Below are 15,179 nucleotides of genomic sequence, written 5' to 3' on the forward strand. Positions count from 1 at the left end.
CGCTCCAATGTGCTCTACTGGAAGACAACGTACCAAACTACCGGTACCTGCCTGCACCTGTCCTGGAAAATGACCGTTTCAAGCTGTACTGGGATCGCACTGTTCTGACCGACCTCTCGATCCACCACAACCGCCCAGATATAATGGTTTACGACAAGAGCGACCGCAAAGTCACCATCATCGATGTCGCTATTCCACTGAACCAGAATCTGGAGGAGACCCACGGTCGCAAAATCTGCAAGTACCGACCATTGGCCGTGGAGCTCAAGGAACTGTGGGGGCTAAGGGAGGTCCCAAGAATTGTTCCAGTCGTTCTCTCTGGAACTGGAATTGTCCCGAAGACACTTCTGGAAGCGCTAAAGGTGTTGAACATGGAGAAGGAATTGGCCGGCATCCAAAAGTCGGTCATCCTTAGCACCTGCGCGATTGTCCGACAATTTCTCGGTCAGGACTGAAACAGCACGAGCATGCAGATACGTGCATTCCGCAGAGCCTAGTCCCCCTTTGGCATTCAGAAGCCCGGGGGCAGGTGAAAATTCTGGCTAGGTTCGCCTAGTTAAGAAGTGAGATAAGTCTGCCAAAAAAGAAAACGGAAGACTCAACACTGCGTCCACTCTGGGAAGACCTTTGCATTTTTCATCAAAGTAGTTTAGGGATCAATACATAGCACCTGAGATTTGAATATAAAAATATTTACAGGGTGTCACATAATTATTCGTCCATTCGGCGCGAAAGCTCGTGAATATCGTCAAGAAGTGAGTTCAACCTATAAAGGAGTATGCAAAACATTAGTAAAGGCTTGCAGAAAACTGAAACAATAATAGCTTCGCTGCAACGCATTGTTAACCTTCCTATCCTCGCGCATAGGTCTGACAGACCGAGAATCAATTAAGTGGCTGCATCAAATGACCATTAAAACTGAAGTTAAATAAAACATATTTTCTGGAGTTTTTTCATTGTATTATATCTTTTTCTTTAAATAAATACCAACAATGCCTAAAAATGCACAATAGCAATCCCCTTTATTCCGCGCGGCGAGTGACGTGAGATGGCTCAAATCAATGCGTTCCCGTGAGCGAATGGCGTGACTATAGTTCGTTACTAGGTGAGATTTGAGGTCGTTCCTCATTTGTTATCAACTTGGGTGTCAAATAGGAGCTCAAAAGTAACTTCCATGAACTTTGCTATCTCACGTCACTCGCCGCCCGGAAAATAGAGGAATATTACAAAGGCACGCACAGTATGTGAGTACACGGCTACGATTTTCACGCAAGTAAGGGAGAGTTAAGGACAAGCTGAAGTTTACTCCGTATAAATTGGAGAAGGTTATGACCCCAGTTGCAACGGTAAGAAAAACGAGCCGACCAAAACACAATCCCGGAAGCTGTACACGACGATGCGCTGCGATAGACCACGAAACCTACGTCAAGACAGACTTAAAACTGCTTCATAGGCAGGAGTTTTGTACGGACCCAGACGGAGGAAGGTGCCAAACATTTTCAAGTATTAGAAATATCTGGTTTAGCCGACCAAAAACGGATAGGTGGTGCCCAAGGACAAGAATCCTCAACATGCCTGAGTTCCGACAAATCGAGAAATATTATGTCATCGTCAAGCGGAACCTGAAGAAGACTCAAAAAACTGTTGGAAGCGAGAAGGAGTTCGAGGTCAATTGGTGTTCTGTGTCAAAAAAGAGGTCGGAGTGGTTGTATAGAATTCGGTATTCGATCAACTGGAAGCTTAGCTAATATTTTTCCCGGGTATTTTATACATACTTCAACAAGAAAAATAATAAAATAATAATAAAAAAATAATCATTGGCGTGTAGCATTCTTGTTTGACCAAATTTTAATCACAACACCCTTCTTTGTGTTGGTATTTTCAAGTTCGGGTTTTCTTGGAGGATTTTCTCTTACATAAAAGTGAATTTCTGTAAGTAATACTACCTCGGGAAATGAAAGAATAACGGATTTATAAGAACACAAAAAAGCGAGAAGGAACAAAACAAACAAAATAAATAAAAAATAAAATTGTGAAATTAACAGAATATGGAAGAAACAGAACAATATGAAAGAAACAGAAGAATGATAATAAGTGGAAAAAGAAAAGATACCGGTCTAATGCACAATACTTCATAATTTTCTTAAGTTCCTTTCATTTAATTAATTTTAAATAAGGTGGTATTCTAGTGTACAGGCACAAATTTCGAACGTTGTTATTTCATCATCACCATCCATTATTTCATTATTCGTTTTTTCTAGAACTAAATGGAAAGAATATTCAAAAACAGAATAGTTATAATCTGGTGAAATGATGGCGCCCCTTCTAGATAGTGGAAACAAAAAATTTAGATATCTTGTACGCCCTCTTGGAAAATCTAGTTTCCAGAAAAAAACGCGTTTGAAGTTTTGTGTCAAAGCCGTACTAGATTAGATTAGATCACTAGAATGGCTATAAACTAGAAAAATAATGAGATTTTCGGAAAGCTCTTTCTATGGTATATTCTTGAATATGCAAACTTCAGAAATATGAAGAGAAAAAAATTCGTTTTTGTTCAAAATTCTAAACTAGAATACATACTCCCTTAAAGTGAAAACACTGTATTTTTTTTATATATTATTTATCATATTCATTCAAAGTTTCACTTACGGAATAGAGAAAAAAAGGGTTTCTTTAATGAAACCTAAAAAAATACAATTTAAATTCGAACAAAAACAGTGATTAAAAAGTGCCCACTTAAAAAATCGATATTTTTTCGATAAGTTTTCATCGGAAGACCCCTAGATTGTTTATGATTCGGCATTTTGACATCATGTTTTGGAGCGTATGGCTCGATCTGTTGCATTTATACAAATTATCGCAATTGATTCAGCTGAAAAAATGGAGAACGCGTGATTTCGAAAAAAATTCTCTTGTGTATCCGAAAATAAGTGGTTCTTGAACGGTGAATGGGACCGGGCTGTCGCTGAGAAGTACAGAATCAGCAAGGCAGCGATTGGGAAAATTCTTTTCAAACTAAAAACGTTCGGATCAGTGGTGGATTGGCCTGGCAGGGCCAGAAAACGTTGCGAGAAAGGACACCAAGATAATGTGCGCAGCTAAGAAGAACCCGAAGCTAATTGTTCGCGAGATCCAGGAAACCCTGTAGATGACCAACTTTGCGCCAGTCTACATTTCAGGTAAACTTTGAACCGTTTAAAATAGTAAGAACAATAAGTGTTTTGTTGCTGCATAATTAATCAAAATCAAGATAAAAAGTGAAATCCAGGAAACCCTTCAGCTATCAGTTACCGGTCAAATTGAGTTTCAGAGCGCCACATCCAAGGCAAGGTGATCGGGAAGCCTCGTGAAAATCGACGGAAGATGACGGCAGATTCCTATATTAACATCCCTGCAGGGAAATCTGGAGGTTTCGCTGATTCAGACGGGCTTTAGAGAGAAGTTCGTATGGTCGTCAAGTCTTTCTCTTGGTTTTGTCGGATCAAACCGCTAGAATGGCCTCCCCAAAACCCGGAATACTCAACCCCATAAAAGTATTCGAGGGGGGTTTTCGGTACCAGGGTTAACTAAACTAATGTTACCTATAAAAATAACTATTTTGAAGCCCGGGGGAGGGGCTTGAGAAGAGCTGGATCTACAGTACCTACAGAACCTGATGGAGAGCATGGCGGAGTACCTGTAGCATATCCTGAAGGTCAAAGGAGGACACATGAATTTTTAATTTTTACTGTTAGTTCATCTTTTCTGTAGCCAAACCGAAGTTTTGTCTTCGTTTTTTTCACACAAATTGATTTTTTTTGCTTTAAGTAAAACTCTTTCAGTATTTCATAAAAGAAACTTAAAAAAAATATTATAAAATTGTCAATCAGTATAATTATGGTAGAATGTTTGACAATTTTCAATAGTTATTATCGTCATCGATCTCAATTGGGTAAGTCGAGTTGAATGCCACTTAGTTTTACTGGATTTACCTCTCGAAGGAATGGATATTTCTTCGCATTAATCATCAAAAATTCGCCAGAATTTTCTAAACAAAAGAGGAGTCACGCTATTTGCCTGTACTTAGCAAGAAATGGCGCTATATATTCTAGAGCTGTCCCTTTGCTATTATTTTTTTGTAATATTAATAATAATTTAAAAGAAATGAAATGATCATTTCACTGATGGTTCTATGAAAGAACAATTGTTGAAAAATATTTATCGGTGTTTTTAATTTGCAAATAAGAGCTGTTTGTGTCACAATAACTTATGATTCAAAAATCGCACACTATAAAACCAACAAAAAACTCACGCTTTGTTCAAAAAGTAATAGACTGTCAGGCTATAAAATAGCTGTGCACTTCAACTCGTAAATAAAATTTGTCAAAAAAAATACAATAACCTTTTTGATATTACAACATAAAAAAAATATCGCTGTGAGATCTGTGATATCAAGTTTGATGTCCTTCCAACGATAATTATTTGAACGCCTCTTAACTTTCACATAATTCACATAAGTTGCTCAATTCAAATATTTTTTATATCTTCATCGTGGTGGCTTTCAACCTTTGGCTTGGTCGTCGCCGTAAATTCGAATAGTCACTATTCAAAAATTAAACTAGTTCACATGTAAACTGTACTTTTGAAATTTACCGTGCTCATCAAACTCATTTAACATAAAAATGTATACGAATAAATTCGGCTCTGTGACAGCTGAATTGCTAAATGAGCCTTATAAACGGCTGGGATAAAAAAAAATCAAACTCATCAAACCTTATCACTCCTTGAACTCTATAGGTAACGGAAACGATGTTTATACACTGTGGTGAACAGTATGTTAAATCTTATTAATTCATAAACGCTCCTGATTATTGTTGATAATTACAACTGAAATATTGAGAATCGAATTATTTTAGTTGGTTTAGAATATATTTCACCAGTATACAAAGTATACAATATCACCACGTCTATATTTTGTGTATCAGTTTCATATAATACTCAGAACCGATGCTGCGTCATCACACAGTTTGCCGAATTCCCGATTTTAACACTGTGATTGAATTGTATCATCACTATAGGTTCGATAAACATAATGCACTTGATAATCACTAGTTTGTTCGAGACTCTCAAACTGTCCTACGATTGTGTAATGATTATTACCACAAAAATATATCCTCCTCGCGCTGTAAGCTGATGATGGCTGCAACTATCCGAGTGTAACTTCCACCTCTAATCGGTGTAATCGCACTTCACTTAAATATTAATGTCTAGATAATCAAGAACATTAACACCTCCGAACGTTTTAATTGAAAAACTTTCCCTTGGAGAGCACTACAGACTATGGTCTCGGAGATGTCCTGGCCAGCAGCAGCAGCAGCAGCTAAGCAACGTGTAAGATGCTGGCAAATTGAATAATAAGACTGAGAATTCATCAAATTTTTAAAATCTCCAAACCTTCGGTAAAATGGCAAAGTAAGAAAGGGTATATAACAAAGGCGCTCTTGTATATATCACCATCAGCGTCTTCTTATTTACCTAAGGCGCACACCAAAAAATCTCCTGGTTTTCTTATTCAGCACGGCGACCATTTTTTTTTCTCTCCCGCTCCCTCTCCCACTCTTCCACCCTCACCATCCGAGAGAAGGTGGTAGGGTCGAGGGAGCGAATATCTTTTCCTTATTCAAGCTTCCTCCACCGGCATATAATCAAAAAAACAAAAAAAAGAACGGGTACAGTTGGCAGAGCGAAAGACAAATGTATCAGAAATCATACCCCGAAATGGCCAAGTTTGTGTACCCGAGATGCGTTAAAAAGCGTAATAAAAATATATACATGAACCACCACCACCACCACCCCCTTTTCCACCTTCGCTCCCTCCACCGATGGGTTTTTCTTTTTTCCACAGCCCACACCAGCCACTCACCACTAAACAACAAAAATTTACCAACACACCGACGCAAAATTTAACACCGCCATCGCCCAGGACCTGTGAAGACGCGCCACTTCCACTCTTTATCGCTTACTGGCGCTTCTTCGACTCTGGGCAACCCTCTTTATCGTGGAAAAACAAAACCCCTCGTGGAAACTGTGCAGCGAAAGGCTTCGTCGTCGGAAGCTTTTTTCCTGCTATTTATTTGTTCCGTTATTAGACAACTTACGAGAGGTTTAAAAAACCTGCATCGCTTCAACCTTTCGCAGTGCTATGTTTGGCGGATTCATCGTGCGATGTTTAGGAGCGACATCGGTCCAGCTAATCGTGTCGTCTTAGGAAACTATAGTTTTCAAAAATTTACACACAATGTTTTTCAATATCAATCCCTATTATTACACAACGTCATTCTATCGTCGTTGAAATCTCTAAAACAAACGATCAAAAGGAACCATCCCTCCCACTCCGTCCTCCGCTGGCGTTCAGGCAACCGTGAACGCTCCGCAGCTTGTCCATTTTTTGCCGGGTATACACACAGTGGATGGCTATAAATTGCTGATGGAAACATCTTAGGTAAAAATAAAATAAAAACATACAGCTCTACAGGAAAAGCGCAAAAGTAAAAGGAGATTGCGTAGAGTTCCTTTTTTCATTCGTCGTCGATAGAAGAGGATGGAGAGAGAGAGAGAGAGAAGGGAGAGGAGGGGCAATAAAAAAAAGATTCCGAAAAGGGAACGATATAAAATGGAAAGTGTAGTGGTTATCACAGATATTATCGTAAAATGTTTAGAAAAGAAAATCCACTCTGTGTGTTCGTTCGTAACGTTCAAAAATAAATCACTCGAGGGTGGGTCGTTTGCGTTCGCCAGCGGGGATTGCGAAGGCCGGGTCGCTACTTTTGGGATGTATTTTTCATTACAAAAAGCCCGAGAGAAGAATAGGTGGATGAAGGGTGCGGAAGGGGGAATAATAAAGAATTGTTTTATATAAGGCCGAGATGACTACGGGCCAATTAAGAAGCTTCGCTTTGTGTTATCTTCGGAGAAAATGAAAACAACATTGATTGTGAGCAAGGAAATGGCGTTGTTTTTTTCTGTATATTTTATTATTACGCCGGAGTTACAGAGGCTAGTTCGAAATACAGAATGAGTGCCAGTAACTATTATCAACATAAATGACTTGCCTAGATGTCCCAAAGAGCGGCGTTTAAGTATTCTTGAATTTCGTGACCATCGACCACTTCATGTTGAACAAACAAATTGTCCTGTAAATCGGATGCAATACATGAAATAAAACTGCCTATTTTCTAAATATATTTTCTAAATATTTTATGGTTTGCATATATTGTCCGCGATTATTTAATTTTTGAAAATCGACTAAATTGGTATTAGCATAATCATTTTTGGAGCTGCCAACGATCAAAATTGTCAGCATTGCAGAACAACAATTGAAACATTAAAACATAAATTTTCGGAGTGCCCTAGAGTAACTACCGCGTGGAGATCATGGTCTCCATAGTAAAATCTGTATTTTTTTAGTTTAAAAAAGTTTCATCTTAGTTATTTGTCGAAAAATCTGTATTGACACCTTACATTCTAAATAAATAATCGGATAGGTTTTCATTCAAATTTTTATTCTTTATTTGAACTTTCGTCGTACAACCGTTTGACAATTCATTGCAGTACATGGTCCTAAAAAGATTTTATATGCAACTTAGACATCTAACGTTTTTTTAAATCTTATAGAAGTTGGACAGAGTGTATGGTTGCAGGATCAGATTTTGGTCGCCGTATCGGATATATTTCGTTTGAATATTTCAATTTCGTTCGAAAGAGTCGTTTGTTTATTTATTGGGCTTAAAAATGATAATTTCAGCTGTCCAGTTTCTATAAGATCATTTCAAAATTCACAAGTATAATCAATGAAAAATTTAAAACAATCGGCAGATTTACATGTCAATAATTGATAACATTACCATTTCGATTAATAACCTGGAAAATTCGCGTTGGCACTCTATTTAGCAAATTTTGTAGAACGGATTTATCGATATTTTCCGATGTCTCGGAAATTTCGGCCTTGAGTTCATCAACCGTGGTGCAGTGCCTTCCCTCAGCATAGATTCTACGTACTAGAATCCTCCAAAGATTTTCAACAGGATTCAAATCTGGAGAGCGAGTTTCCTTGCTGGTACGAATAGTGGCATTGTCGTGCTGCAATGTGATTTTTTGTGACAATATCTACGCAAAAATCGTAGGAGAAAGGATTCCAGAACATGCATGTTATCCTTGCTATTCATTTTGAAGGATGTGAAAGCTATCTTGAGCTTTCCGGTTGCACAAAATCCCGCCCAAACCATGCACGAGCTTGAAACAAAGTTTTTGGTTTAAAAATATTGTTCCTCCTGCCATAAATCACGCCAGTACTTGTTGAAACCATCAGGACCGAGTGTAGATTTTATGTATTGTTTCATGTTTTTAGTTTCGAGTTCAGAACGATCAGAATTGTTGAGCAGAAAAGATGATGTCTTTCATCATGACAACGCGAAACCATACACATCTTTTCAAATGAGCCAAAAGGTGGAGGTAGCTTGAACCGTGGGATAATTTTACGTTGAAATTAGTTATTTGTTACGAAAAGTTAAAGGTCAATTAAATATCGTCATCCATATTGCAAGATTATGTTCGTTTATCGTTTTCCTAGACTTAGTACGCGAACCAACTATCGGAAGACAATTCTAGGAAATTCTAGGAAATAAACTGTGAACGAAAGGATGCCTCGATGAGGTCAACAGCTGTGAGATATCGCATGCAGAAGCTACTAAACGATGGTGAAGTTCTTGTCGTGAGGGTTCTGAGAATTCGACAATTTCATAAAGGGGAAGTGGGGGCATAGTGGTCACCCTAAGGAATATGCCCATTTTCAGCGTCCACATAGTGCTTCAATTCCCGTTTTTCGAAGAATGTTATAGTTCAACTCATTGTTGTTCAAGATAGCGAACGACTTTTACTATAAAAATTCCAAATAGTACATTTTTTATCATTAGAAAAAAAGGTGAAAAATCGAACTTTTTTTAACTTGAAAGTAAAGTGGTCACCTAGTGGGGGCAAAAGGTCAATCGCACATATCAAGCTGAATGTGACAGATTTATGAGTTTTCTTCGTCCAAATTTGCTCAATACAATTTTTGATATAGTAGGTACATGTATGAAATAAGCTTGGTATATTCACCTAGAGTCTCAATTTAAATTTTATCATGCTTACAAAAACGTAGTAAGAAACACATAACGTTCCGCATAATAAGGCTTGTTTTAGTTGGAGTGACATATTTTTCCAGGGTCAAAGCCACAAAAGGAACCTCTTCAAGAGCAGAATGTGATGAGGTATATCAGCTTTAGTAAACAGAACATTGTAAGTCGTTATTCACCTATGATCACTTTGCCCCCAAACATCAAAGTGATTTCTATGCTAATTAATCGCTAAGATTAAACGAAATATCTGTTCACCTCCTCTAGAATATGTGAACAGTCACCCAAACTGATGATTTGTGGAACTTACCAGATTTAAGAAACCAAATTTCACGAGGAATTCCTTAGATACCATACACACTGAACTACGGCCGACTGGCTATCGAGAAAGCAATATCGGTTTTTATTTATATTTTGATATGCGACAGATCCACTGAAATATATAAATAAAAACCGATCCACTGAATTCTTCAAACATAAGGTGGTTATCAATACAGCATCTATAGTCAATAGTTATACTACATAACAAGCGCGTGACCACTTTGCCCCCCATGACCAATTTGCCCCCACTACCCCTAACCAACATTAGGAGACATATTTTCTACGTACCAGTCGTATTTCGGAATGGACTCATGAAATTCCTAAACTGTAATCAAGATCATCTAAAACTAAACGAGATAGAAACCCAAGCCCAATGAAGTTTTTTGATTGTAAGTGCTTCAATTCACCGAGACAATTTATAATAGGAAGAATAATAATCAGGTATTGTGCAAAACAATTCATTGTTTTCTGTCCAATTTAAATGCATTTTGAAAATTTCTGGAGCTATACCCTATCTAGTAAATACAAGTAATTTTTAAATGTTATACTAGACTGTTTGTAGTTCGCAAACCGGAATATAAAAAATATATATTCAGTATATATATTTAATACATATCCGAAGTATGCATTCCACCTTACAAGCGATTTTCCTAAAGGCTCTCAAAATACCCATCATTGACTGCAACAATTCAGATCTAATAAATGAGTTGGATGTTCCAATCAGTTTGATCCGACTAGAGTGGATGAAAGACTTGGTCTTTCTGCCGGTATGATTCGGGTTACATTTTCTCTTCATCCTTCAATGTGCCTTGAATGTGGCGCTCCTGAAGCTCCTCACACGATCTGCGCCACACACGAACTCGCCGCTTTAGGCTAAACAGCTCAAACTTTGATTCATTCGTCCAGAGAACCATTTTCCAGAACTCTAGGGTCATATCAGCATACTTCTTAGCAAACTTAAGCCGTTTGGCTGTGTTACCTTGCTGATAAATTGGCATTTGCGGACAAGTTTGCTATTCAATTCCTGCATAATGTGACTCTCTACTACGACGTCGCATGGGCCTTTGTCTCGCCACCGTGGAACAGCTCGCCAAAATCGTCTACAGCAATACTACTAACAATATAACAATATAACTAATTTAAATATTTCTTTTTTAAATTAGTTACGGTGGCGGTGGCGAGAGAAAGACCCATCCGACGTCGGTAGATGTTTGGTCCAGAGGCGCTGAAGTCCACCGCAGATGGAGAGCTGACCGTTACCCGGCGTCTTCCCTCTCTGACGGCAATCGACCGACCCAGAACGATACCGGAGTGACACTGCAGAGAACCCCTCCCTTCCTTTATGTTTATGGCCTACCTGGCCAGAAGGTTTCATAAGTGAAACTTTTGAATAATATAATGAATAAGATATCAAAAAGATTACACTGTATTTGATTTCATTTAAACTAAATAAATGAAAGTAATTCAAAAAAATGATGAGGTGGACACTTTATATTGTCTATCTTTGTAATCCATTGTTCAAATATGTAATGCTCATTGAAGATTCTCATGATCTTTAACAATTTCACGCTTGTTCATCACTCTTTCATCAATAAGGTGCAATGGTGCACCTTTGGGCGTCCAGAGCGGGGTACATCTTCAAGGTTTGAATGACTACACTGAAACTAACTAGTTCCCTTACATATGCTCGTTTTTCAATAAACATTATCAGCCAATAAATGTTTCATCCCGTTATGAATCCATCACTTCGTAACATCGAATATGAAAATGTTACGTCTTCTTTCAATAGCTTCCATGACAACCATGACACATCGAGTTGATGTTTTGTGTGCGTTCATACGAAGGATGAACACGCTCAATACAATACAGCAAGGAATACTCTAGTCGGTGCACTGAAAACACTGATGGAGGTGCTAAGGGTGCTGAATGCAGCGACACTTCCGACACTTCCTTGACCAGACCTAAATAGCATAGGCTTCGTGTTGAAAAGCCCCGAGACAGGTGAAATTTTCTGGCTAGGATACTAGGATACTTCATGTCGAAACTGCGTAGAAAATTTCACCGCAAGGCGGCATTTCCATCGTTAACTACAGATGTTTGGCATCCTCCCGGCACCTCATGGAATCTATGTTGAGAAAATTCGTCACCTTTCGGAGCGATCCAAGAATCGATTGGCATGTTGATGGCATTTGAACTTCAACGCTCGGTTAGAGTTGTTGTTGATAATACTGGATAAATTTTTTCAGTCCAAGAAAATCATTCACCTAATATTCACATTATGTTTTGATTTCGGATATATTTCCTCATCAGTTGTTATATTACACATTTTCTATCCCTATAACGCTCCATATAAATCTGACATTATTCAAAAAAGCCACTGTTGCCACTTTTTCCTCCACAGCTTAAATGAAATCAAATATGGTTCCTGGTTTCAATAAAATAGATCTAACAACAAGAAATAGAGAAATCATATGGTGTGAGCAGGATAATAATTTAAAAAAAATTAAATAAATGTGAAATAAAGTTAACGTTAATAACTACTTTCGCTACGAATGAATTTTGATGATTTGCACACCAAACAGTTGTGTGCTTACCTACTATCAATAAGGTCCCACTTTTGCATCAATGAGTTACAATTTCTACATACAACTGAGAATCAATATCCGCGAGAGAATTGCTCGCGAGAGCAAGAGAGAATCATCAATCCATCTTCAACTGTTTTCACAAAATCTTTCTACAAAAGAGTTTTTTTTAATATTTCTATGCATTCCAAAGCAATATGCGAAATTATAAAAAGTGAATTGGTTTTCATAGCATTGAACTCAGGAGTGTTCTCGGACTTTTTGTGATTTTTTCCGATTTTTCATTTAATTTTTGTGAACTATTTTCGGCGTAGCAGTAAAGTGTATTGCATGTGAAGCAGGTATTTTCCAGTGATTAGAGCTTTGTACTGACTGCATCCATTCATCGATCCTTGTACTAAAGAATTCATTCCTAAATTGCTTTGATATGTCTTGACGCCATCTGTTTTTAAATAACAAGTTATACAAAACTACGCGAGACTTGAAATTTATAAAGAGACATAAAGAGGAATGACTGCACTTATGGCTAACCATGGAAATTAGGCTTCGTGCACAAATTACGTAACGCTGAAAATCCAGATTTTGGAATCCCCTCCCACCCCATAGGTAACGCAATTTTATATTTCTAATACAAACTGAATAATGCAACTTCACCTTAAACCTATCCCACCATTTTTTTCGCGTTTCGTAATTTATTCACGACGCCTTACGCTTCTTTTCCAACAGATTAACACGTTCACGCCGGCGCTGTAATTCATGCTCCTCACGATTAATGCTTTTCGCTCTATCGGACGGAATCTATTCCAGGCAGTATTTGCCGATTGAACGTTATTCGTTTTTCGTAAAACAATAACGATGAGGCACTCTAGTGCGAGCCACCGGTGGTACACGCCGGCGGGAACGTGTATTCTTTCTGGCAAAGTTGATGCAATGAAGCTTTGTTGAATTATAACAAATTCGACAAAAATTTCAAATGACCCCATAAAACCAAAATTTGATTGAAATATGGTCAAATTTGACTAATAACTGACTGATTTGTGATAGGAATTTGGTTCTAATTCTGCTGAATGTTTCATTAACCTCACATTGACTGATAGAAACTTCTAAACCAATCTGAAGTTCAACTGGAATTTAGCCTTATTTTTGATAGAATTCAGTCGAAATTTCAACAAAAAATTGAAAAGAATGGAATAGAATTCACGGATTGTCTTTTCAAACTATTCAGACATTATTTTCAATGTTCACCCCCACTAGAATGTCTTTAGAATATTTTCATCTATCACACATACACATTGGTTTTATGCGGGAAGCTTTCTGCTAGAAGTATTTTATATTGAAAATCGGAAATTCGAGATAAAAGTGGAATGGGGTTTTTAGACAAATAAAAAAAAAATGGGTCTAAGAGGGCTAAGCATGAAAACTATGTTTAATCAATACAGAAATCATTAAACTATCCATCTGTAAAGTCGTTTACACCAGTGATCAAATAATGTGAAAGTTATTACCAAAACAAAAGAACAAGACCCTGCTACTCACTTTACAAGTTCTATAGAATTACTAGGGATTTCGCTTTCGTGAATAATCCGCACCGCGGATCATCCGCTCGCGGATAATGGATGTTCTACTGTTTTTTGGAAACAATTAGAGGCCAAATGACAAACGAAACAGACGGAACATTTCCTTATTTTTTCATTGTACATACACCTACAGTTTCAACAATCTCACGAATTCTTAACCGATAAACAGATTGAACTAGATCACCGATTTTTTTTATACTGCCATTCGTTTTTCGATGTGGAAGGGCAACTAAGACATGAACCCTGTTCAAATTCTTCTCGGCCATCTTGAAAACATTTGAACTGATCAAAAATACACGCACGCGATAAACACTTATTGATTTTTTCCTATAAATTGGAGATTGTCAATATCTCACGTAGGTTTGTTCACAGAAACGAAAAGTACAGCATTCGAAACACAGGGTTTCATGTCAAAGACATAGGATGATATATGGGATGATCTCTGAACCTATCACAATACGTGTGAATGGCACATGATGCCGCGGACCTCTTGACGGAGAAGGGCGATCTAGGCGTGGATATCCTCAACGTTTGCTCAAAAATCTGAAACTGTGAACCATTCAAAAATGAATTCTCGCGATAAACAACATACACTGTCAGCAGTTCTTGAATTACTCGAACAGCACTTCTAGGTAAATGAAACAATATGTAGAAGGTTCTTGTCGTGTCCGGTTTCAATTCGAGTATTTCATCCATACCAGAAATTTGAGGCATCTTTCTAACTCACGCTTCCCTTTGAGGAATGCTAAACTTATTACCTATCGATAAACCCAACATACCGTAGATTTGTCTGTATATTTCATTGTCGGACGAATTTTCCCGATGCTCGGTTTGTTTGAATGATTCCAGCATTCTGTCATGGTATCCTTTTCAAATTATCTAAATCACTATTGAAAAATCATCCCATTGCACACTCAAACACACTTGAATCAATAGGACTTGAGAAGAAAATAGACTATTGCACAAAATGGAAACACTTGGCGGTAAGTTGTTTCATTTTCACTCCGCAACCGTTTACAACATTATCAGCGGCCACGTTGCACGCAATCCTATGTTTGTCATTATGCGAAGGTCACCCGGCATCGACTGAGAGTTTGCTGACCAGAATGGCACGCTTCGGCACGGATGCATTTGCCGTATACAAACAGAGGACCACTCCACACTATATACCAGGGAATACCGGTCAGACATGTGTGATGCGTCTCTATATAAATAACCCTTTTTGGTCACCCTTGTTTTGCCTTCTGCTATTGCACATATGAATGGGGAAGAAGGATTTGCTATCGGCGCCGTTGTTGATGTTGTTAACCGAAGGGTTCCAAACTTTGATACGAATGTGGAATCTCAGCTGTCTGCCGTCGTCTGTGGAATGTATGCGTGTGTAGCATGTAAATTAGCCTTGAACTTTAGACTTTCCGCCTAACGAGTTAAGATACTATTCATACATCTAGACGGAATGGACAAGTGGATAGGAGGGATGGAATCGTAATAGTTATTATAATATGTGCTAACAAATTATTTTTCTTTTTTTATCCAAATATCTCAAA

The 15,179-nt window shown here is 37.9% G+C and overlaps 1 protein-coding gene across 6 annotated transcripts in view; it reads right to left on the bottom strand.

The window, feature by feature from the left end:
* Positions 1-14,571, bottom strand: part of LOC129775951 (gastrula zinc finger protein XlCGF26.1) — a 45,518-nt gene extending 30,947 nt beyond the window's left edge. For 2 of the 6 annotated variants that reach the window (XM_055781249.1, XM_055781247.1), the window contains exon 1: positions 14,412-14,571. In XM_055781249.1, the coding sequence (XP_055637224.1) occupies positions 14,412-14,492 (81 nt within the window). In that variant the 5' untranslated portion in view covers positions 14,493-14,571. Of the gene's footprint in view, positions 1-5,902; positions 5,984-14,411 lie in introns of those variants that run through there. The other 4 variants (XM_055781240.1, XM_055781241.1, XM_055781242.1 and 1 more) reach the window with 4 other exon arrangements.
* Between the last annotated feature and the right edge of the window lie 608 nt (positions 14,572-15,179).

This window comes from Toxorhynchites rutilus, chromosome 3 (genome assembly GCF_029784135.1).
Source record: "Toxorhynchites rutilus septentrionalis strain SRP chromosome 3, ASM2978413v1, whole genome shotgun sequence".
NCBI lineage: Eukaryota > Metazoa > Arthropoda > Insecta > Diptera > Culicidae > Toxorhynchites > Toxorhynchites rutilus.